Source organism: Triturus cristatus, chromosome 11, assembly GCF_964204655.1.
Source record: "Triturus cristatus chromosome 11, aTriCri1.1, whole genome shotgun sequence".
Taxonomy (NCBI): Eukaryota; Metazoa; Chordata; class Amphibia; order Caudata; family Salamandridae; genus Triturus; species Triturus cristatus.
The window spans coordinates 52,360,759-52,386,363 of record NC_140594.1 but is presented as its reverse complement, the minus strand read 5'-3'; the positions used below and the strand labels follow the sequence as shown (position 1 = coordinate 52,386,363).

At 45.6% G+C, this 25,605-nt stretch overlaps 1 protein-coding gene across 2 annotated transcripts in view; it reads right to left on the bottom strand.

The window, feature by feature from the left end:
* Positions 1-25,605, bottom strand: part of CDC45 (cell division cycle 45) — a 433,910-nt gene that overhangs the window by 333,871 nt on the left and 74,434 nt on the right. For both annotated transcript variants that reach the window (XM_085633419.1, XM_085633420.1), the window contains 2 exons: positions 14,804-14,896; positions 731-868 (listed from right to left, as the gene is read on the bottom strand). In XM_085633419.1, coding sequence (XP_085489545.1) covers positions 731-868; positions 14,804-14,896 — 231 coding nt within the window. The remainder of the gene's footprint in view (positions 1-730; positions 869-14,803; positions 14,897-25,605) is intronic.

Genomic DNA, 25,605 nt, shown 5'->3' with positions numbered 1-25,605 from the left:
AATGAGAAGGATGATACCCTCTCAGGGGGTTGTCTTCACTCTGATTGGCTGAAGTTTGTTTCTTTTGAAAATAATGTTACTAGCCGGATTGTCAGGCAGGAAACATTAACACTCAACCCCTAAACATAAAGGCAATAATATCATGCAATCAAATAGTGACAAGCAATCATCATCAAGTCATGTTCAGCTATAAGTTTATAAATAAAGACCTTCTCAAACATCCAGAGTTTAGAGTAAATTAAGCTGATGTATGAAAATGAACTCAAGCAGCTTTTACTTAATAAGAATCTGCTCTATTTTGAACTGTGTGGCATTGTGTAAAGCCCAGTCTTGCTTTAATAACCTGCCTAAGTGATAGTTTAGCATTGACACAGGGTCCCTAACTGAAACAGTCCCAACTCTGGGTATTCTCGTCTCCAGGCCCCAAATTGGCAAGTACACGACGTGATGAATGTCTATAGAATCCTCTCTTCAGTTCCACGGAAACTGCTACCCACTCACTACCCCTATCGCCATTCAAGGCCTCCATACCATGGCTGGAGCAAAAGTCTGTCCAACTACACCGCCGCCCCCAAACATGTACACTTAAATCGGCCATATTCTTTGGCATTTTCTGATGTATGGGCTGAAAAAGGGAAGAAGGAATGTTCCTTGAAAAAAACCTATAAAAGGGAAATAGTGTAAACAGACTCAATGTATACGATTTACTGGTGCCAATGGCTGGATTTACCTGCGTGTCATTATATACATTTACAACATCAATGGGTCGGTGTGTGTCACAGACATAAAAAACTGTGTCTTCTTCTGGCTGCAGAGTTTCCAGTAGGTCAATGTTGGCACCACAGTTTATGAGAACAAAATAGCGAAACTGGAAAGAGAGATAAGGGAGCAAATTAAGAATAATGGTTGGCCAGGTGCGGCAACAAATGGTTTCACCACATGCAAATGCACTCTGCAACAAACATTTTTGTTAATACGTAGCATGCTAACCATATGGAATACCAAGCTTCTTGAGACTGAAAACTAGAACTGCAACATGTATCTGAAAGATATGATCAAACCTAGAAAATTAATTCATGCAACTGGGCAAGAGACTGTAACAACAAATAAAATTAGATATAGGCAAGATAGTTCAGATGAACTTTGCCCCATTAATTGAAAATCCGAGTTTGTGCAGCAGATTACTGCACTCAGAGGCGCGCTTTCTACCAACAAGCAAAATCAATTTTAAGAGGCAGTCACCCAAGTAAGGATAAACATGGATTTCTGAGCACTTCAAATAAGCGATAAATACTGTGACCTTGGAGAACACACTGGAGTTTGTGGGGGGGGGGGGGGGGGGGGGGAAACGTGAATAGAAGAAGAAAGAAAAAAAAAAAAATCACAAAAGGAATAGTTGTTTACAAGTAGTGGTCATCCTCGACCACAAATCTGAGGAAGGGCAAAATCATGCCAACATTTTAACTGGATTTGAAAGGAGAAGGTCTAGCATCAGCAACCAATTCTCAGCTTACAACATCGAAACCAGGAATTTATCTTGAGCTTTTCCTCTCACAACTGATTGCTCAAACCTCAGGTCTACAATGGAACAGAGACTTCCTCGGTTAGTTTTCTTTATAGCATAATATATCCATCATTGCAATCCAAATCACATTCCTAATCATAGGCGTATACAGACTCAATCTCTTGCTTCTGAAGTAGGGGTGGTACTTCCTTAATGATATCCAGATAAAAGGAGGTCACGATGGGAAGTATATTCTTGAGAAAGAGAAGAGACTATCCAGGTAATCACCCCCTTCTACTCATCTGGGAAAATGGACACCCATCTCAACCGGGATATTGTGCACAGGCAACACACACAGCAATGCCTAAACTTGTGGTACTACTGTTGGAAGGTGCAGGAGGCCACAACTATTCCCAAAGGCTATGATGTTGCCAGACAGATGACATTTCTAAAGACTAATGTATATTTGTGCACCAAATAGCATTTCTTCATCAACTAGCATATGTTAAAGGTATGCATGAATGAAAGGGATCTCTACAGAGTACAATCGACATTTCCGGCGCATAGATAGATGGAGGATGATACTTCATAAGGAAATCCATCTCCAGTGGTGCACAGCAGAGCCACAAGGAGTGAGGACAAAGGCTGGAGAAGATATCAAGCGTTCATAGTTTGCTTTAGTTCAAATAAGTGCTTTTCATTAGTAGGACACAAAGGTTGGTCACGTGTATCCTCGTTTTCCAGGATGAATATTTCACCTTTGCGCAGAATACCGGAACACATTTCAATACAAATATGTATTGCCTATAAAAGGGACCATTGTTTGGTTTAAAAAGAAGGCATTTGTGATTAAAATCCATACACTGTGCTAAAAAAAAAAAAAAAAACAACAAAATTAACTGTCCCACTCTTGGCTAGCCTCAACAAAAACGCTTCCACTTAGTATTATTAGTCTTCGTGTTTGCTAGGGCTCGGGCGACAGACTCAAGTGACCAAACTCAGAGTGGTCGGGTACCGTGCTGCCAGGTTCAGTGACTTGATGTTGTAAGGAAGTATCTCTGTCTAGAAAGGAGCTTGTAGTGCACTTTCAGTGATAGTGCTGAGTGTGCAGATGGTTGCAGGTGCTCATTGTACCATTATTGATATGACCATGCCCAGGCATTGAGAATAAAGGTACAGTGATCCACTTTGGCCTTCCTCAGTACCCTGGGATCAGGGGAAACAGAGGAAAGGAGTAAGCAAAGATGTTGGACCATTTGATGAAAAAGGCATTGCTCTTGGTTCCTGGTTGGCAAAACCTGCTGGTGTAGCACAACATTTCATGTTACTCTGGGTGGCTAAGAAGTCCAGTGTGGAGTAACCCCACTTGTAGAAGGTCTACCCGCTACTAGTGAAGCTCCCACTTGTGGCATTCTGATAGCATCCGACTTAGGGTGTCCGGATGATCGTTCTGACACCCATATAGATGTTCCATGGCAATGAAAACACCATGCAAAATGACCCAGTCCCATAGACGTTGAGCCTCTTCCATAAGAGGCCGGCACCTCATTCTTCTGTGCTTCAAGTAAAATATTGATAGGGTGGTGTTCATCCTGATGAGGACAGCTTGACCAGCTAGTCTTGGGAATACTGCTTGTATGCCCAGTCTTCTGGCCCGAAGCTCTAGGATACGGAACATATTTTCTGCATCTGACCAGAGGCCTCTGGTCAGCCAGTCCTGCGTGTGAGCTCCCCTGCAGTCCATGAAGTCATTTTGTTGCTAGTACTCTCCTCGCTGTTAAAGAATGGAAACAAGCCTGTATTGAGATTTGTGGGAGCAGCACCTGCTTCAGCAGTCTTGTGACTTGTTTCCATTGATTGTGTTGCTCTAGTTGGACAGATCTACAAAAAGGTAAAAAGGCAAGAGGACATCAGTCCCTACAGAGATTCGTGTTGCCTGACTAACTGACTACCTGGTAGAGAGGCCATGACTTTTAGCTTCAACACTTTTTCTGGTGAAGGAAATACATCTTTCCCAATTGCGTGTCCAGTATTGCTCCCAAGAACGAAAGCCTTGTTTATGGTTTCATGAAGAATTTCTCGGTCTTTAGAGTCGGTTCCAATCTGAGAACCAGACAGATATAGGCCGCCATAGAACCATTTGGGCCACATGCATCAAGCTTTTTTATGGTCGCAAACGGGCCGATTCTGACAATCGGACAGTTTGCGACCGGAAAAAGCCCTTTTCCGATGCATGAACCCATTTCCAGTCGCAAATTAGGTAATCGCAATTTTTTTACCTAAATTGCTAATGCAGCAAATTGCGATTCCCTAAAGGAGATGCATCAAGCCTTTCCTAAATGCAAACTGTGCATTTAGGAAACATTAATTACCATCAACTTCAAGGTGATGGTAATTTGCAAATTCTTTAAAAAACACACATTTTTCAAAGTGACATGTGGCGCGCACACACATGCCCTTAGGGAAGGTGTATGTGCCACATGTGCAAACTTAACTTTTTGGGGGGGTGCATCAGGGGGGCCTTAGGCCCCCTGGCACCCTTGGAATTGCATTTGCAACTTGCGATTAACAATTTGGTAGTCGCAATTTGTGAATGCATTCCCAGCCACCACAGATAAGGAGGTGATTATGGCAAAAATATATCTAGAGCAATATCTGTCCTCCCTTCACCCCCCTATCCAAAAGTGGGTGTGACAACAGGCCAACCTCACCCTTGAAACCGCTGTGGAAATCGCCAGTGTATATAATGGGGCACAAGAGGTTCAGAAGGGGCGCGAAGAATCCACCGGGAGAATCACGGGTCCTGGGACCCATTGTCCTCTACGTCCTCAGTTAGTTCAAAGACCAGACCCGCTAACTATTGTTCCCGGAGTTCCCGCCCCTCGAACCCAGACAATGGGACCCCAATGTTTTCAGTGTGGGGGAGTGGGACACATCGCCCGGTTTTGTCCCCTGAAAGAGGAACCGATGGAAATAGTAATGGCCCGTAACTATTACTGCTCTCACTCTGAAAAGAAAAAAGCCCCCTATCGATGCACAGTAGCCGTGAATGGCCAACCAGTGACTGCCCTAGCTGATACACGGTGTTTACACAGTGTGATACGACCTCAAGAACTGGGGAATCGTATCGGTCCCATCGATGGAACTGTAGCCATTCGTTGTGTTCATGGGGATACCAAACCCTATCCCACAGCCCGAGTGCAAATCCAACATCCATATGATTCAGGAAGAACCCTGACTGTCGGCTTCATACCTCGATTGCCAGAACAAGCCATACTGGGGAATGATTACCCAAAGTTACCTCAGTTGTTACACGGCCCCAGTTCCAAGGATAAAGAGTGGTGGTCTTCCGCACCCTTTTCCCAAGACAGAGATAAGGAGTGGCCGCTAGCCAAAGTGAGAAAAAGTAGAAAACAAAGGAAAGCCGAAAAATTCAAAAGCCCGCTGGCGTTACCCGTCCTTCTAGACGAGAACCCATGGGAAACCGACAAATTTCCATGCCGCCCAGCGAGAGGACCCGGTGCTAAAAGAAGCGTAGAACCAAGCCCTAGATAACGAAGATCCACACCACGTAGGTCCTTATTTCTTTAAGAAACATGGCTTATTATATAGAAAGGGATCCCCCACCCAAAAAGCCCAGTTATTGATTCCAGGTCCCTTCAAGGAAAAAGTACTGTTCCTGGCACACAGCCACTTATTAGGGGGTCATTTTGGGACAGAGAAAACGGAGAAATTGATTATGGAACAGTTCTATTGGCCAGGGATCTATCAGCATGTCAAAAGATACTGTAGAGTGTCCAGTATGCCAAAAGAATAGTAGACATCATCCTCTCAGAGCGCCTCTACGACCCCTTCCCATAATAGACTAGCAATTTCATCGTATCGGTATGGACATAATAGGACCCTTGTTCCCTTCCCGTAGCGGGTGTCGGTATGTCCTTGTCATGGTGGACTACGCCACTCGGTTCCCGGAGGCCATACCCTTACGACGACCCGATGCCTCTAATATATCCAAAGCTAGGATTACTGTCTTTTCAAGGGTAGGATTCCCCAAGAAAATATTGACCGACCAAGGAACCCCTTTTGTATCACGCTTAATGAGACAGGTCTGCTCCCAGTTAGGGGTCAAACAGATAAGAACAGCGGCGTACCATCCACAAACGGATGGATTAGTGGAAAGGTACAACGCCACTATTAAGGCCACTCTTAAGAAACTTTTGGCCCTTGAATCCAGAAAATGGGAAGGACCATTGCCTATCTCAGTGAGCATGGCGGGAGTACAACCTCCCTTGTTCGAACAGTGTATCGATCCCGGTCTGCCTCTGGCCTTACGGGACAGTCTGTCCCAAGTGTTACAACCTCTGACAGTCTTTCTCTGCCACTCCTGGCCGGACCACGCTTATCGAACACGCAATAAAGACTCCACAAGGAAAACGGGTTCGTCTAAAACCCTATCGTATTCCCGAAGCACGTCATAAGATTATAAGAGAGGAGGTAAAAAAAATGCTGAACATGGATATCATTGAACCGTCTATAAGTGAATGGAACTCACCTATTGTTCTCGTACCAAAGCCAGGTGGATCGGTACGATTTTGCATCGACTTCCGATTAGTGAATAAAATATCAGAGTTTGACACTTACCCCCTTCCTAGAGTAGATGAGATGGTGGAAAGGATAGGTAAGGCTAAATATATCAGTACTTGGATTTATGCAAAGGCTATTGGCAGGTGCCTCTTAGAAAACAGGATAGAGAGAAAACAGCGTTTTCCACCCCGGATGGGTTATATCAATTTAAAGTGTTGCCCTTTGGATTACATTGGGCACCAGCAACATTTCAGAGAACAATGAATGTATTGTTACAGCCCCATGAGTCCTACGCGGGCGCATATATAGAGGATATAATCATCTATAGTGACACATGGGAACAACATCTGTTACACCTATCTCAAGTAATTCAGACTCCAAGACAACATGGTCTTAAAATAAATCCCGCCAAAAGCCACCTTGCAGCCCAGACATTTCATTACCTCAGGTATCTATTAGGGGAGGAGGTCATAAGACCACAAACCGCTAAACTGACTGCAATCTCACAAATAGCCTAACCCAAAACCAAGAAAGATCTTCGAGCCTTCCTTGGATTACTAGGCTACTATCGCCGATTTATCCCTGTTTTCCCAATTGGCGGCTCCTTTGACCAACCTACTCCAAAAAAAGGTCAACACCGAAGAGATATTACAAAACCCGCCCCCAGATGTTCTACAAGCCTTCAAGTCCTTGAAAACAACTCTTAGCTCCGATACTGTTTTGATTAGTCCAGACTATTCCCTCCCCTTTGTCCTTCAAACAGACGCCTCGGATCAGGGATTAGGGGCTATTCTGTCCCAAGAGACACCCCAAGGAGAGAAACCAATTCTATACATCAGCCGCAAGCTGTTTACGAGAGAAAAAAAACTACGCCACTATTGAAAAAGAAGCATTAGCCATTAAATGGGCCAGTGATACCCTGCGCTATTACCTTGATGGTCGGGAATTCACCTTGTATACTGACCACGCCACACTAGAATGGCTAGCCAGGAACAAAGGCCACAACGAAAGAGTTCTTAGATGGTTTCTTTCCCTGCAACCATACCGATTCCAAACGAAGCACAGGAAAGAGAGCGAACAAGGAAATGTGGACTATCTGTCCAGATTTCCCCAGGAACAGACTCCCAGTAGAAGGACAGCAAGGGAAGGGGGTGTGAGAGATCGCAGGGCGGACTTACTGTCATGTCGCCATGGGAGGGCTCTTCGAGGATTGCGGGGTTCTCCCTACATTCCGGAGGAGCAGGACTGCCAAAAACTTCAATACCCATACACCTCCCCTGTCTATCCACAGACGGAGATAGAGGAGGATCCGGAAGTGGGCGGGGTTGACCCCGGAAGTTCTGTCGCAGACCCAATGGAAGAAGGAGGTAACAAGAAGGCGGGAGTTCAAACCAGCAGCAGAGAAGAAGGAGATCGGTGGGACGAGCGGGAGAGGGAAGACGGACCCGGTACGAAGACCGTGGAAGGAGAGACCAAAAACCAGGATGCTTGGAAGGGAGACGGCGGCGACGGAGGAGTGGTGGTGTGAGGAGTGGTGGTGTCCGCCGGAGGAGGCTGGGGAGCGGCCGCAACTCTGGAGAGTTGCGGCGGAGCCGGTGAGTGCAACCGTCCCAAGGGACCCCGGGGTGGGTCTAAGGGGAAGCGGGGAGTGACTGCAGGGGCTGATAAGGGAAGGTGTCTTAGAGGATAGGAATGCGACCATGAACTCATCCCTAGGCACCGACTAATCGAGGCTTGCCCGGTTGAAAATACCGTAGCGTGCACTTGATTTCAGAGCCAAGGGTGACTCTGAAACTGCATATTACTCAAGCACTGCTAAATCTTCCACAAGCGCCTCGTGTTGAAAGGTGTTAAAGGACCCCATTGACAGACAGGAATAGGGTTGTAGTTTGGTTCTGTTATCCCTTTTATTTAACTTCCCTGCCCTCACAATCCATAAGAAAGAAGACTCTGTGCACGTCGTGCTGTGGTGACGGTTACATAAACATACAACAGAGTATCAAACACATGACTGACGGCTCATTCTCTTTTCCTCCTATGAGCCTCCGGGGAGACACAGAAGAAGAAGAACCAGGCACCCCGGATTCGGTGTCCCCATTGGGTCTAACCAAGACAGCAGCGGGAGGAGAACCAGAAGGAACTGCACCCTCACTATATATTTTTCCAGACAAAAGCAATAAAAGTTGGTCTTTTGGCAAATATATACAGCCTCCTCGCCTGTATATCAGACCCGCGCTCCCACAGTATGGTAACAGTACCTGTTCCTGACCTCGAATAGGATCATGACCCTCAGCAATACACCACATGTAAAAACGCTTCTACTTAAAAGCATAAGACTTCCTCGTAGAAGGTCTCCTGCATGCAGTCTTGAGAGAGACCTAAATGTCCATATTGGATGAACTCAGGAGCCATGCTGCTAACCTCAGGGACGGCAGGTTGGGATGGAACACCTTGCCGCCCGCTCTGGTCAGCAGATCCGGATGACATGGCAACCTCCTGTATGGTATTTTGGACAGATGAAGAAGATCCGGGTACCACCACTGGCGAGGCCACTCTGGAGCAACCAGGATCATTTCGGTCTTGGAATAGTTCAGTTTCCTGATCACCATGGGAATGAGGGGAATTGGAGAAAAGGCGTAGAGTAATGTCTCTGACCAGTCTATCAACAGAGCATTCCCCTTGGATCCTGGCTGCGGGTACCTGGGGGCAAAGACGTGGCATTTTGCGTTTTCTGCATCCGCGAAGAGATCGATGTCTGGTGTTCCCCAGTTTTGGAAGAGGTCTTATGCCACTTCTTGTTTTAGCACCCAGTCGTGTGCTTCCGCGAAATGCCTGCTTAGGCCGTCCGCTTGGACGTTGAGGACGCCTGGTAAGTGAATTGCGGAGATTTTCATGTCACGTGCCAGAAGCCACTTCCAAATCACCTGTGCTTCCAGCGACAGGGGTCTGGACCTGGTGCCCCCCTGCTTGTTTAGGTAGTACATCGTTGTGGTATTGTCCGTCTGAACAAGCAGAGCAGTCGATTTGATGGAAGGAAAAAACGCCTTGAGAGCCAGATGAACTGCTCTGAGTTCCAGCATGTTTATGTGGTATAGTTGCTCTTTCTCGGACCACATTCCTTGGATCGGTAGTGGCCCCATATGAGCGCCCCATCCCTGAAGGGACGAATCTGTCACCAGTGTCTGCTGGGGCAGCTCCTGTTGAAAGGGGACTCCTACGATGAGATGAGCCTGTCGCATCCACCAGCTGATGGAGAGCCGGACAGACAGAGGTAGAGTTAAAGTGTCCTCCCAGCAATTGGAGATCTGGGACCACTGATCCTCTAGAGTTTGCTGTAGAGGTCTCATGTGAAGTCTGGCGTTTGGAACTAGAAAAATGCACGAGGCCATCGAACCCAGTAGAGATGAGACCTGCCTGGCCGTGGACTGGGGTATCTTTAGGAGAGTCTGACATTTGTGGAGAATGGATGATGGTCTCTACTCCGAAGGATACACTCTTGCGTTTACTGTGCCCAAAGTTGTGCCCAGGTAATGTATCCTCTGTGTTGGATTGAGGATGGATTTTTTTAAAATTGACATGGAGACCAAGATGATGTCGTTGTTGCATGCAGTATGCGAGGTGCTGCTGTAGAAGACTTGGAGACGCACTCTTGAGAAGCCAGTCATCTAGGTAAGAGTAGACGAAAATTTGTTTCTTCCTCAAGAAAGCAGCTACTACTGCCATGCACTTTGAGAATGTGCGAGGAGCCAACTTCAGACCGAAGGGCAGGACAGTGAACTGGAAGTGGTCTGACTGGATGCGAAACCTTAGAAACTTTTGATGCTTTGGAGAGATTGGGATGTGGAAATGGGCATCTTGAAGATCTATGGTGCACATCCAGTCCCCTTGATGTCGATGCGGGATCATTTGATGCAATTCTGAACCTCTCTCTCTCAGAATGAACTTGTTGAGAAGCCTGAGATCTAGTATAGGCCTGAACTCCTTGAGACCAGAAAGTATCGGGAGTAGATCCCCTGTCGACGTTGATGCCATGGGACCTCCTCGATGGCTTCCTTTAGGAGTAGAGCGGACACCTCTTCTCTCAGAAGATTTAGGAGATGGATGACAGTCTTTTGAGGAGGAATAGAAGGTGGAAGGGACTTTAACCTGATGGAATACCCATTCCTCACAATATTGAGCACCCACTTGCCTAGTGTGATTTTGGTCCACTCTTCCAGGTAGAAACGGACAGTTTCCCCACCACCGGAGTGGGTAACAGAGTTAGGGGAAGCAAGCACTCACCGCTTCTGTTGTTGCTTGGCAGCAAGTGTGGATTAGAAACCACAACAATGGGGGAGGATCCAAGGGAGAAATGTTTATAGACCTGCAAGATAGTAATACCCCAATCGAGTTTACTACAGAACACAAAGAACTATCTTGGGTCGAAGAGTGAACAATGATCACAAGTGACAGAGGTTAGTTACGGTAAACTCCCACTAGGAAAAATCCTGTGGTTCCAGCTCAACGACCGTTCGGGGTACCGACGGAGAGAGCGGGGCCCCCCCCCTTCCCTGAGTTGTTACCAGGTTGAGGTGAGGGTGGATATCCAACTATTTGGATAGACCCAGTAATACCGAAGACATATGAACTGATTACTGGTGTAGTATCAAAATTTATTTTTCGTTTGTCTAAGCACCAAATAGCAGCAGCTTATTGTTTACACACGGTCCTGAAGAAAGCCCGGATACTTCTCTACAGATCAATAGGGCTGAAACATGTTGACCTTTTACATCGAGCAGTTTAAAGCTCTATACTGCTCTATTTGCACTGCTTTTTAACCCCGATGGTGAAACCTACAAAATAAAAATATTTTGGTTCTCACCACTTCGTTTTAACTTCACCACACTCTTTTTTTCCTAAATTAGCTTATTGTTTGCGCTGCGGTTTTCTCACTCCACTCACCGCATAAGGGACTAAAAAGGATCTCCTTTGTATACAGCCTCATCTTTACATAGAACATCCCTTGACTCCTCCCTCACAGTGAGGGGGTTGTAGCCCTCGGTGGAACTAGGTATTTCCATCGGGAGAAAGAACTCCATGATGAAGCATGTCACCTAGGGTGAGTGAGGGTTCCAGTCCTATAAAGGGATTTTTCCTAGTGGGAGTTTACCGTAACTAACCTCTGTCACTTGTGTTCATTGTTCACTCTTAGACCCAAGATAGTTCTTTGTGTTTTGTAGCAGGTGTGGATTGCCTGGAGTTCCCTCCTCGTCCTCTACCAGGACGACGCTGGTAGGACTGATCTTCCTTGATGTTGCTGGGAGGACCACAGAGGGGTTTGAAACCTCTGTTGGTATTGGCGCCGATCATAAGGGCGGTAGCGTCGCCTGAAGTCCTTCCTCTTCTCGAGCCCAACCGCCTTCACTGTATCCAGTTCGGTCTTCATCTTGGACATTTCGTCATCCGCATGAGAGCCGAAGAGCGATGTGCCATTGAAGGGGAAATTGAGAATAAAATGTTGCACCTCTGGCTTCAAACCCGTCAATCTCAGCTAGGCAGAGTGACTGGCACAAATCCCATGTGCATAACCATGGGCAGCTAAGTCAGAGGCATCAGCTGCTGCACTGATTGGTCACCAGACCATCTTCATGAAGGATTTCCAGGAAATCTTGCTGGTCTTCATTAGGAAGCTTCTCAGAGAAGCGTGAAAGAGTCCCACAAAGAGCGGTCATACCGAGTAAGGCGGAGGCGCTGGCTATGGCAGTGTTGAACCTAGTAAAATGTATTCAGGAGATATATATATATATATCCTGAATACATTTTACAAGGCTCAACACTGCCACAATTGCATTGTAAATCTTTTATATTTGAAAAAATAAAAACATAAGTCATGATATACTTATGATACATATAAAGAAAACTGCTTTGAGTTTGCTTTGAAACACACAACCTTTATTTTCAAATACATACATTTATCTCTCCAGGTTCCCCGCACATGGGCGGGACTATTCAGTGCTTATGACTATTGAGGAGTATCCCCTGGAAGATATGTAGTATGCCTCAACATTTTACTTCAACAGATGTTCCTTTCGCGTCGACGGCGATCTGTCCCTCGACGTCGAGGAGAGTCTCACCTGTTCCGACGCTGATCTAGACGCCGAGGGCGAGCATTCAGGAATTTTCTTTCTTTTGGAGGCTGGTGAGGCAGAAGGGAGGGCTTCTTAGAGGCAGGATTACTTTCTAGGCCAGTTTTATGTTTTCCACTCTCCAACGAGGCAAGAAGTCTGATCTTCTCTCTGTCTCGCAGAGTTCTTTTTGAAAATTGTTGGCAATGATAACAAACCTCTGGGTTGTGTGAGGATGGCAGGCACACAATGCACACAGAGTGAGGGTCAGATTTAGCCATCTTCTTCCCACAGGAAGGGCACTTGTAGAATAAAGCTGGCACTTCTGACCAAAAAACAACTGATAAGAAAACGTTGAATAAAGTTGTTAGAAAACAATTTGACTAGAAAAGTCAAAAACTGACGAGCTCAAGCTCCAGGATTCCAACAGAAAGAACCAGAAAAAAGAATTGACCTGTCACCGGTGGTGCATGATGGGAGCAGCGGGCTCCTGGAGGTCCTAAAGGCACGGTGTCCAGGTTCTTGGAAGCCTTAAAGTCAAGGTGCCAGTTTTTTCTATACAGTGATGTTATTTATCTATGCAGCCTCTGGGCTAATTACCTGCTATTACCCGTTTTCTCTTCTGAAAATAAAAGGTTGTTGTGGAACACTAGTGCAGTGCATGTTCTCTATTACAGTATTTTTTTGCGATATTATTTTCACACTATAGAAATGCATGTAATTTTGGCTTCTTAGCCTGTTGGGTCTATAATAGGCTGCATATTTATGTGTTCATACATGCATGTTTGGATAGTACTATGTACTTGTGGTTCTAAACATACACATATATATGTATTGTTGTATATGCTCCAGGGTCCCGCACATGGGCAGGGATTATTCAGTGCTTATGACTATTGTTGAGTATCCCCTGGAAGAGAACTATATTAATAAGGCAGATCAATTAATGGGACACCATTTTATAAATCTCCACTTTAACATTATTTAAGCTATATAATATAAAGAAAAATATACACATAAGAATGCGTACGTGTCTAATATTGAATATATATGTTATAGATACTGTGGCTGAGGAACATTATATGGTACCCAAGATGCTGGAAAATCTTGAAAAAAAGAGCAACTTATGATGCTGCAATAACCCCGTTCGAAGTAAAACTAAGACTACGACCCCTCATTGATCAATGGAATTTTTGGACAGATAAGAAGATTGAAGTAAAGGGTAAGCGGACTTTTAGCAATATCTATAATCTATAACAAATTGAGGATGAAGTTCAATATATAGGATAATGATACAGATATGTATTTTTTCAGAATGTAGGAATAAAAAGGAAGGAATTACCAGTTCACCAATATCCTGGGGATTTTATATATTGGAAGTGTTTGATCACCCATTTCTGAAAAAAAGCCTATATGCTTTATATAATCAATTGTAAGTAAGCGATTCTGATTATTAGGCGGGCAGGATGCTAGCAAAGATGAATAAGATGGGAATGATAGTACCCTTTTAGCATATGAATTTTGTATATATAGAATTTAATCTTTTAAGTGATAAAAAAAGCTTTCATTTGGCTTCAGAGGGGTTTTAATGTATAAACGACAGTGCTGTTTTAAGGATGCAATTGACGTATGCAGTTATGGGTTCATCATTAGCCTGTTTTTTGTATATACAAGTGGTCCCCTTTTATTAATTTTTGCTTTGTTTCATATTTTTATTTGTAGAGTGAACAACTTTTTTTTTTCAAATAAGCCTGTCCTGAAGAAGGTGGTGTCTATCAAAACAAGTCCACCGAAACGCAACGTCAACAACTTGTTTTTACTGTATTGTTTTTTTAATCCTCATCACTTGTATTTGTTTTAATGTGTTTGAAGAGAGTCACAGTGAAAATCATTTCATGATTAGTGATGTTTATAAATACAATTTACAATAGGAAGGAATAGGAGGCCTTCCGTTTTCAGCATAAGATTTGATGAGACTAAAAACTGTTTGATGGAATTGGATTACTGCTTATCCAACATATAAGAATAACCTTCTGTGATCTTTATAATATTGCTGAGGTTTTTTTAATGTATTTTATGGTTAATAAAACAAACTTTTTAATAAAGGGGGAGACAGCGTTTGCAAAAAAACAGGTCTTACAGTTTGGTATAACGGTGTGTGAATGGTTGTGAAAATAAGAGTTGGAAGTTACTGTACATTGAGTTTGAGTCCAGGGGCACGGGGGCACAAAATTGTTAATGTTTTCCTTTTTCCAGTCACTGACAAATAACTTCAATTTGCTTTTAAAAGTACCAAACAAATAGAAGCCATGATACCTCCTATGCCTTATAAACTAGGCCAGGAGGTCACCCCAATGTGGAGTGGTTCCAGCAAGCACTACAGTACCTAAAACTTTGAGGAAAATTATGTGTGAGCAGAACACCTAAAACCTTTGAACAGCACATGGAATCATAATTAGGTTTAAAAGAAAAGAAAAAAATATCACTATCGGATTCCTGCTTCTGATAACATTGTAAGAAAAAGCATTAACTTTGTTTGAAAGTTTTAAAACAGTCAACCTGAATGAAAAAGTGCTGGAAAACAGAAAGGACATAGGCTTCATAATATTTTTACCTGTTCTTTGTGTTCTAGAAATGCAGTTTCAAGTTCCTGCCAGCCAGAAACTGGGACCAACGTGTACTGCACATGGTCACATTGGAACAAAGCCTAATTGGGAAAACGGTAGAAAAAAAAATAAAAGAGTCAAAGCCAAAAATAAAAATCAATTCTGGTTAGAGATATCATGTACACTTTTTCAATGCATGTTTAAAATACAACCACTTTATTACTGGCATTGCATTAATTATAAACCACAAATTGATAATTTTCTCTCATCTTTGTTTAGCAGAAACCTGCGTGTGCCACATAATACAACTTTGTTTTACATAGCAAAGTTCTATTCCTTGATCTATATAGGGTGAAAAAATGTACATTCATTTTGAGAGAACATGGAGGTGATTAACTTTATCGCAGGTGGCACAATTATATGGCAGGGCCAGAAGCACAGCATATGCTTCTCAATCTTCACTGCAAAATGAAAGAAGTCAACAAAAACCCACACTACACATCCCATGACACCAATCAAACAAGGCCAACATGCTCCTATATTAGAGGCACCATGATCGCTTCTCTTTCTTTGCTGATGCAGCCAAGATCTAGGCAATCTTGCATTTTCATATATTACACACACTTTCAGGTTATGCATTTCACTTCTATGTTGTGCTACGTTTCATGCATAAAGTTAAGGGTTTTTTCCATATTACATTTTCACTGCCTTGATTATTTTTTTGAGTGCTATGCCTCTCTCGTGGCTGCAGGTCAGAAGAGAGACTCGCTCCTCTTGGGACAGTGTTTACACTATCCGCTTTCTATTTCTAAACTTGTTCCATGCGGATTACATTTTGGGGCAATTGGCCTGCTTACTTTCAACCATGTCCGACTCAGCTGAGACTGGAGGGGCTGTATAGTAATTCTACAGGCTTGCCTGAGGAGTGCGCTTTCTGTTTTCTCATGTCCTAGATTAGCTTGGGGGTGCTCCCCCATTGTTCTTATGGTAAAACTCCCCATATTGACCCCTTGTATTTACAGGATGTGTAGTGGTGCCTTAATACTACTGCCTAGGCGAAGCTGCATTTAACGCTCGCCAGGTCGATGTTTTAATTGATGTGAATACCGCTAAATTCTTTTTATTGTGAATACTCTTGGACACTTGTGATTCCTTTTAAAACTTTTACTGTGTGTGTATTGCATTGCATTTTTACCTCTGTTGCTGCACTTTGCACTTTCTTAGTCTCCTCCTGACCGGCATTATCAACTGTTTGGTGGGTTCAGGAATCGGGACCGCCATCCTGATAGTCAGCGGTCTAGTCTTTTTGCACAAGACCCATAAATCCCCGCGCTGACGCGACAGCGCAGCTGACACGACAGTGCAGCGGATGCGCGCAGCGGGCGCACCACCGGCGCGCCGAAGGCGCGCCTAAGGCAAGCCCGTCTGCGCCCGTCCGCGCCCAGATGGGACCTGGGGCCACCCCCCCTGCCTCTGGCTTTACGATCCTCAGACTTACATACTCCCGCTCTTTTTTGTATAGCCTCCGACCGTCACCTGGTATTTATTGTTCTCGTTTGTGCTGTTATGACGCCCCTTTGTCCTGCCCTATATGCGCTCTGGCTCTCACATCCTTTCCCTCGGAGCTGTGTATTCCCTCTTCCTCTTTCTGGACTGCCACCCCTCTCCCAGTGACTGCACACCCCTCTGACCTCCCTCCGGACCTTAGTTTTATTAGTTTAAATTGCAGATCTCTGCCTAAACACAAGAGGGACATATTTGACCTCCTCACATCGTCTAGTCCGTCGGCCTGGTTTCTAACTGAAACCTGGCTCAATGACTGTTCTGGGCCGGACATTGCCACTGCCCTCCCTGATGAATACACCTTCGTGGGGCGTAACAGAACTCTCAGGGATGGAGGTGGCATTGCCATTATTTACAAGAGGAGCTACTCCTGCAAGTGGGAAGACCTTGATATCCCCAATTGTGAAGCAGGTAGTTTTAAATTGCTATTATCCCCGAATTTTACACTGTCTGGTGCTCTTTTGTATTGCCCGCCTGGGGCGGCTGGCGTATGGGCAGCTGCCCTTCCTGAGCTTATTGCTCCCCTTTTGCTGGAATCTAATAATTTCCTGTTATTAGGTGACTTGAACATCCATTTTAACGACACCTTATGCTCTACTAGCACTCATCTTATACAGGACTTTGCCGCCCTCAATTTAAGTCTTCTCAACTCCGGTCCAACTCATAAAGGCGGTAACCTACTAGACCCAATTTTTGCTAATCTGGACACTGTAACCTGTCTACCTTCCAGACCTATTATTTGGTCTGACCATTTTATTGTAGAGTTCTACATTAAGACAGCGGGTGCGCCTTGCCCTCCAGGCAACCCACACTCCCTTAGAACCAGTAGAAATTGGCAAAGACTTAACCTGGAGCAACTTAATAATTCCCTAGAAAAGACCTTGCCTCCTCTGTCTAATATCTCTACGGATGATGTGGGGACGATTAGTACCTGGCTTACCTCTGTAATTGATTCTTGCCTCCCGGCACGTAATTGTAAGCAAAATTTTCTGCACCCTCCTGCTCCTTGGTTCAATGAACAACTAAAAACGGAGAAGTCCCGTTGTAAAAGACTGGAGCGTATTTGGAGGTCTAACTACTCTCCCGCAGATAAAGAAAACTACAAACTCGCATTACATAAATATCACGCTTTATGTAATACTGCCAGGGCCAATCACGTTAACAACACAATATTGAAAGCTCAGAATCGTCCCAAAGCTCTTTTTAAGGCAGTTCAGGAACTATCCGGTATGTCATGTGTTCCCAAAGCCCCCTGTCTGGATAGCACTCAATGCAATTCCTTGGCGGACTTCTTTACGGAGAAAATTGACAGCATATACGCGGGTTTTGGAGCTGTACCGTCTGTTTCATCCAGTTCATCCACACAGAACCATGACCAACCATCCATTCATTCAGGACGACCCTGCACGGTCCTCATTTCCTTTATTAGATAAGTGGGAACTCATTTCTATGCCCGCCTTCCAGAAACTGCTGGCAGAGATCAAATCCGGCTCTCCCTTGGATCCCATGCCCCCTCAGATTCTTTGTTCCTTAGCCTCCGTTTCGCTTGACTGTATCTTGGCTCTCTTGAATGCTTCTCTCATTGAGGCAACTGTCCCTAACGTCTGGAAGCATGCGATGGTGGTCCCGCTTCTGAAGAAAGCTAATGCTGATCCCAGCAATCCAGCCAATTTTCGACCTATCTCCTTGCTTCCCTGCCTCTTGAAGGTGCTGGAGAAGCAGGTCAACCGTCACCTAACCACTCACATTGAATCAGCGAACATCCTTCACCCTTCTCAGTCAGGTTTTCGGGCGGGCTTCTCTACGGAGTCCACCCTTTTGGGAGTCACGGAGACAGTCAGAGGTCAGGTAGATAGAGGGGAGACGGTGGCACTTATCCTTTTGGATTTAAGTGCCGCTTTTGATACCGTCTGCCATACCATCCTTCTTTCTGCCTTGAAGTCTGTTGGGATCTGTGGCTCCGCACTTGATTGGATTTCCAATTTTCTTTCTGATCGCACTTTTCAGGTCTTTTCCCCTTCTTCGGTGTCCACTGTTCATAATGCCCCGTATGGTGTCCCCCAAGGTTCTATTCTCAGTCCTTTGTTCTTTAATATTTATGTTAGACCCCTTGCTTTTCTTGCCGAACAGTCTGGACTATCTATTTTTTCGTACGCTGATGACACTCAAATCATCTTCTCTCTTTCTTCTAATCAGCACTCCCCCTCCTCTTCTCTTCGTTCTGGGCTTACTGACATCGCCAATTGGATGCTGACTAACAAACTGAAGCTGAATGGCGACAAAACGGAGCTGCTTCTGTTCGGGCCGGACTCCGCTCTCTGGGGCCCGCAACATTGGCCTCAGCAAATGGGACCATTGCCGGTCCCAGCAACAACAGCACGCAATCTCGGGGTCCTCTTTGACAATCAGTTATCTATGAGGCAACATGTGGTTAAAGTCTCAGCCACCTGTACTACCATCATCAGGTGGCTGAGGAAGATCACATGGATGCTTCCCCCAGACACCCAGATGTCAGTGGTCCAGGCCTTAGTGACATCTCGGCTGGACTACGGTAATGTACTTCTGGGTGCCTGCAAGGAGGTCTCCCGTAAGCTTCAAGTGGTCCAGAACATGGCTGCCCGTTTACTTTGTAATCTGCCTAGAACCACCTCAGTCTCCTCTTCCCTGCGCAGCCTGCATTGGCTGCGCACAGAATCTAGGTCCAAATTTAAAGCTTTATGCTTTATGCACTGTATCAAAGCTGGAAAATCCCCTCACTATTTATCCACCTTAGTCCATCAATATTGTCCCTCCCGCACTCTCAGTTCCTCCACTCAATGTAGATTCTCTGTCCCCCGTTTCAAGCGTGCTAGAGTTGGTGGGCGCTCTTTTTCCTACTTGGCGCCCTCGCTCTGGAACTCGCTTCCCATCCCTCTGCGGTCTGAAACATGTTATCTTAAGTTCCGCAAAGGAGTGAAAACCTGGCTGTTCTCTTTGTAACATGTTTCTTGCACTCCTGTTTGCCTTCTTCTTCTATTTCTGTGCTTCTAGCGCCGGGAAACCCACAGGTAGCTGCGCGCTTAATAAATTCATTAATAATAATAATAATAATAAAGATGGTGTTGTGGAACAGTCAGAGGCCCCTGCCATGGAGGAATTTGAGGGCATAAACACTGCTTTAGCAGTTGCACTGCAACCCTTCACTTTACAATTAAAACGTTACATGGAACGTTTGCCACCGTTTGAGAGAGCTTCTCAGCTACCCGGCTTTCATGATTCTGTGCCTGCACATGAAGCCAAGGCAAATACAGACAAGTGATCTCATTTAGAGGCTTTTGACAATATTTCCAGATTATAAATATAGAGCTCATCAGCCAGAAGGTGGTGTCTTAGTCCTCAGGGACCAAAGGTGGTGGTGATGATTCAGATGCTTTGTCGGGCCACTCAGATCACTCCTAGAAATCACAGGACCTCCTGTTCCCCATGCCTAAAAAGTGAAGACTTCTCAAAAATCAGGATGTAGAAACAAAGATGTTTTGCCATGATTGTGCAAAGACACCAGGAAACATATGTTTGATTTTGCAATCTTCAAGCCATGTAGATTATCTCATCTCTGGGATAGGTGTGTTTCCTAACGATTCATCAAATGAACATACTCCTTTTTAGGTCTCGCCTGACCCAGCGCATGCGCTGGTCTGGCAAGACTTTTAGTAAGGGCTTCAAAAAAATGCTACCACAGCCGGCCTACAGTTTGCGTGCATGTGCGCGGGCACACACTTATGAGCAGAGGCACCATATGGCTTTCCTAGTCATGCTCATTAAGCGCCGCGCACATGCACGCAAGCTGTAGGCCGGCCATGGTAGCATTTTGATCGCGATCACTTTCGCGGCCGCTTTGAGGTCCTCAGTGAGCCAGTATTTTTTCTCTTTGTGTCGCTGCGGTTTGTTTCCCTATTTATATCCGTCTTTCATAATCGTTACCCAGCTACGTGTAACATGAAAAGGGTACATCACCAGTCCCTGCATGGCCCCTAACCCCCGAGGACTTAATCGGGTTCTAACCTTTCGTCAGACTTCACCCTTTTGTGACGTGACGCCGTCACTACTTGCGTGACTTCCCATTCGTCATATAATGTAATCCATCTTGTGTAGCAGAGCTCTTTGAACAGTGGCTAAAACAGCAACCCAGGGTCATTAAAAAAAACGGCAAAGCTCAGTCTCACCTCTCCTTGCGGTATAGTGCTCTGTGTCGAAACCCAACCCTGCAGCTTGCAGATCAAGTCCCTCTCTGCCTTTCACCACTCGCGCGCACATGGGCCTGGTTTAACTTGCAGCGCTCATACACCACTTTCACGGCTGCGCGGCCAATGCTTGTTCTCTGATGGCAGACTTCAATTCTGCGCTCCATGCTGCCCGGTGGAGTGGACTGGTGGCTGCTGAGGTGTTGGGTTGGTGATCTACCCTCCGGCAGTTCTCCTTTCCGGGCTTGTTCGCAACTGCTTGTCCCCTGGTTTCGCCTTGCCGGATTGTCAACGGGGCACGTGAATTTCGTTTCCCCCTATGGAGGTGCTACGGGGGGATTCCCACATCACTGATGACCAGTGACCCCGTGCTGGTTTCCACTCCTTGAGCCAGTGAGTGAAGCGCCCTCTTGGTCTCTGCTGCTGCCTCCCCTTTTTCTGGGGCGCTCAATGGTGACTTTTTGCGGCTTTCTGAACGACGCGGGAACAACGAAGGGCTTTCCATAGCACTGGAATCCAGTTCCCCCGAGCTCGTCTCCACTCTCCGAACTGGTGAGAGAAGCGCCCTCTTGGTTCCCATGGCTGCCCCCCCTTTTCTGGGGCACCCAAGCTGACTTTGCGCCTCATTGAACGATGACTCTGTTACCCATGCAACCCAGAGTTCTGTTCTCTGCAACAACCCTTTTATTGGAATTCTCCAGCCCCCCTCCCTCCTAGCCCCGGTGGCTGCCTACGGAGCCAGCTTGTTTGTTATTTTGTTGTCATTTAACTTTTTTCCATGCTTTTGCCATCTTGTGTTTATGCTACTCTGTGCCAGAGTCATGGGTCCAGCATCTTGACGGTCCCGGCCCGATTCTCTGGCCGTCCTTGATTCGCTGGTCGGAACTTCCCCCCCCCCCCCCCCCCCCATTTCCTCCCCCCTAGGTCCCCTTCACCCCTTCTCATTTTGTTCCACCCTCCGTGACCCTGGGGAGTTACGATTGCTGATCTCTAGCCAGTCAGTTGTCACCAGGAACTTCTACCTTCTGTTGCCGATTTATTAGACCCAATTGCTTTTCTTATCCAGCCACTGACTCTTCCCCCTTTCCCTCTTTTTAGGTCTCGCCTGAGACAGCGCTTTAGCGCTGCTCTGGCGAGACTTATAGTAAGCGCAAACAGTGGCTTTTCAGGCCTCCAAATACAGTTAATGTGCGTCGGCCGGGCGCGCGCACCATTTGGAGGCCTGAAAGCACTCGTTTGCTTTCACTTTCGCGGGCCGCACGGCCGCTTTGATGTGATCGCGATCGCGATTACTTTTCCCTCTGTTCACTCTGTTTCTTTCACTATTAGATTTGTCCTTTATATCTTTCTTCTTTTTATTCGCTTTAGCTTCATGTTCGTGCTTCATCCTTTCCCTTACCCGCTTTCATTTCAACCATCCTTTTCACAGTTACCCCCTTTTCTCTACAAATATATTTCTCCATCTCTTGCTCTCTCCTTTTCCCCATGTTTATCTTCGCTCTCTCTGTCTTGCTTGCTGTATTTGTCTTGATTAGAATGTTTGAGCCACACCATTATGAAGTTTTCTTTGAAAACAAAAGCGTCCCATAGAAACTCCTCTAAGTGTGTTTGGCCCTGTGACAACCTACTCCCCCTTCCTTCTAGCTCTTTGCAGCTGCTAGAATGGGGGTTTGTGACGCTTCTGCCCTCTGGGATGGCCAGAAGCAGCCCCTGTGTTCTACAAAGCCACAAACTGCAGCAGCCAGCCCCATATAAAACCAGCTAGTTGTTTACGGGCCACAGTGCGCCCTCTTCTCTGCCCCTGCCCCACACCCCTCCTCCCCCATTCCCTACGTGTTTATTAACCACATGTGCCTTGAAGCTGTGAAGATAGTTCTTCTTCTTTACTATAGAGTTTCTAAGTTTAATGAACTGGCCACATCCCCCCCTCAATGCCTGTGCAGTGAATCTGGAAGCCTGAATATCACAAAAGTGCCTGGCAATCAGGCCGTCGAGTGATGGATAAATACCTCTCTCCTGAGTGCCTTCCATTTCCGGCCAGCACACATCCGCACACGCCCTCCATAATTCATCGAGAGCCCCATTCATATCGGCGCGAGACTTCATTTCAAGCGGGCACTTCACTTCCAGCTCCGGCGGCTTAATCAAAGCACATCTGTTAATGAATTCCCCCTCCTACCGCCTGGCGCCCTGGGCAGGCCCAAGACTGTCCACCTTCCCCCAGCTGTTACTTTATTGAACCTCTTCTCTTTATTTCACAAACACTCTCTACCGTGTTTATTTAGTGTATTAATTCGGATGTTTATATAGCGCGTTGAAGTCCCATAGGGTGAGAGTATACACTTGCAGCAACATAAAATGTGACTAGAACACATATTTAAAGAAATAGGCCTGAAAGCACTCGTTTGCTTTCACTTTCGCAGGCCGCACGGCCGCTTTGATGTGATCGCGATCGCGATTACTTTCACACACGCACATACCCTACCACGGTCAGTGAGTTTAGCTGAGTGCACTTCAACCAGCTTGCTACTGCATTTGCTCTTGCAGCTTTAAACAAGCATTTGCAATGCAATAGGTCTCGCAGTTACACGAGTTAAAGCTATTGGCATTGTAAATGACAATGTCAATAGGCATTGTTATTTGCAATGTCAATAGCTCAAACTCGCGTAAATGCGAGACCTAATGCATTGCAAATGCTTGTTTCTCATTGGACTTGTTCTTTGTGTTTTGTTACTATGCAATTCTTTTTAATTGATGCAACTGTGAAACTTTATTGGTATGTTCCTCATGTAAAGCCGTCTGATAACTCCGGGTCTAGCCAACGCTATATAAAACTCAATAAAATGAATAAATAAACATCATCCTTTTACCAAGTTCAAAAGAAATGTAAGTATACATTGAAACGCACATCAGGTTTCTCTGCGTTTTGATCTCAAGAATCTCTACTTATGCTGCATTTTCTCAGTGAGAGAAAGAAGTAACTGTTGTAACCGGCTCAATGCCAGTGCTGTCTTCTCTGGTCAGGGCCCTAAACGTCATGATATTCTATTAAAATGTTGCCTTTTTCAGAGCATGGTTGCCTGCACAACGGAATTTGGGAAGATTTCAATTTTGAATAAGTTCGATTTTTAGTCCAAGGGGCTCCCTTCTTTACTCTGTTATTAACTCTTTCAGCGCTCCATTATTAATGAAGGAGCGCTGTAAGAGTTAATGGCTTCAGTGTTCATGAACAACTGTCCGGCAAGCAGAGCGCCCTGCCCGGGGTTTCTTTCTGGAATCCAATTAGTAGGAAGCAGCTGCACTGCCCGCATTCTGCACCTTGTACTGTTCGTCCTGACACCGACATACGAAAAATACAGTTTTACAAACAGAGCACTTCCTCCTGTGGCCAAGAGCTCCTCCAACCTTCAGTGGTTGTTGTACAAACTCCAAGCGTACTGCGGGATCGGGCTGTTTAATCCAGTACTTAAAATTAAACATTGGATTTTGAGCTGGTGTCTCTGCTGCTTCAATGCGCACTGAAGCCCTAGCAGGAGTTAGGTTTTCTGTGAAGCGCACCTTCACTACCAAAGGCCTTGTGGGCAGCATAAGAGACTCCCACTGAAACACATCAATGTGCACTCATCTAATGCTGGCCTTCATTCCAGGTGAGTTCATGCACCTAATGCCATCATTTTATAAGGTTGTATTGAGTTACTGACCTCACTGTTTGTGAGTTGTGGTTTGGTGAAATAATAGCATGGCTGACTGGGCAGTTCATTCTGCCATTCAGTTGGATGACACTAACCACCATTTTATTATAGTGCTTTGAGAAATGGAATATTGACATAATGCTACGAAAGCTTAGATTATTACTACGTCAATGCTTTCAAGTACTCTTCTTAAGGACAGACTACCAGTCATGAAGAACGGAATTACCGTCACAATTTTGCTGTATCCGATCACGAGTGGGGTGGTGTTTGTCACATCTAGTTTTCCCCGGTGTGGGAATACCAGAACTGATTTTACCAGGTGGCAATTCCGTCCGGTAACACCACAAGAGGCTTTAGCTGCAACAGCAACCAAAGTTCATCCCGGTCTTTGCTTTCTTGCAGGGTAGAATTTTTTGACCCCCACCAGGAGTATCTGCCTCTTCTCTCCCTTACTCTCTACTACCCTCTCGCTCTCATTCACCCTCACCTCCAGCAGAATCTGCCACACACATTCACCACCTTCTCAGAGCAGCTGGTTAAAGTGTGCGTCAAACCCCAGGGAATCAGGAATTCCATGTGGTTTTATGCCTAGTAATTCCGGGTCCCCAGTTATTCCCTAGCCTGTGGTTTAACTCATACCGGCACAGTGTCACTGCATGTGAGCACACACAGTGTCACTGCATGTGAGCACACAGCACCAACTCCGCATCACTCGGCACCACCTGAGAAGTAGCTCAGCAACACCTGAGCACCAGTTTAGCACCGCCACCTCAGCATGACTCAGCACTACAGCATCACTCAGCACCACCTCAACATCCCTCAGCACCATCTCAGTGTCACTTAGCATCACCGGAGCCTCACATACGCACCAAAACACCAACACCTCAGCATCACTCAGCACCACCGGAGAATCATTCAGCATCACCCCAGTATCATCTCCGCACCAGCACACCACCACCTCAGCATCCCTCAGCACCACCTCAATCTGCCCTCAGAATTGGGCATCTGTTGGATCTCCCCTAGTGTACGTCCGCTGCTCAGGTTGCAATTCAGGGACTATTTCTCAACCTCCACTCTCCTGTTTATGTCTTCCACCCACCACCTCGAAAAAAAAAGCAACAACAAACCAGCATTACAACAGGCAGGAAGTAATTGCAAGGACACAAAAAAAAATACATTTTGTATGTTCATTCTTGTTTTAATTGGGTCGTTCAGTTGTACATAATGTCTTCTTGGTTATATATAATGTAGCAAAATGCTTATAATACTCTTTTATTATAACTTTTCAACATGCCACACGGCAGCCACACTGCTCTAAAACATAGCTTAAAAACA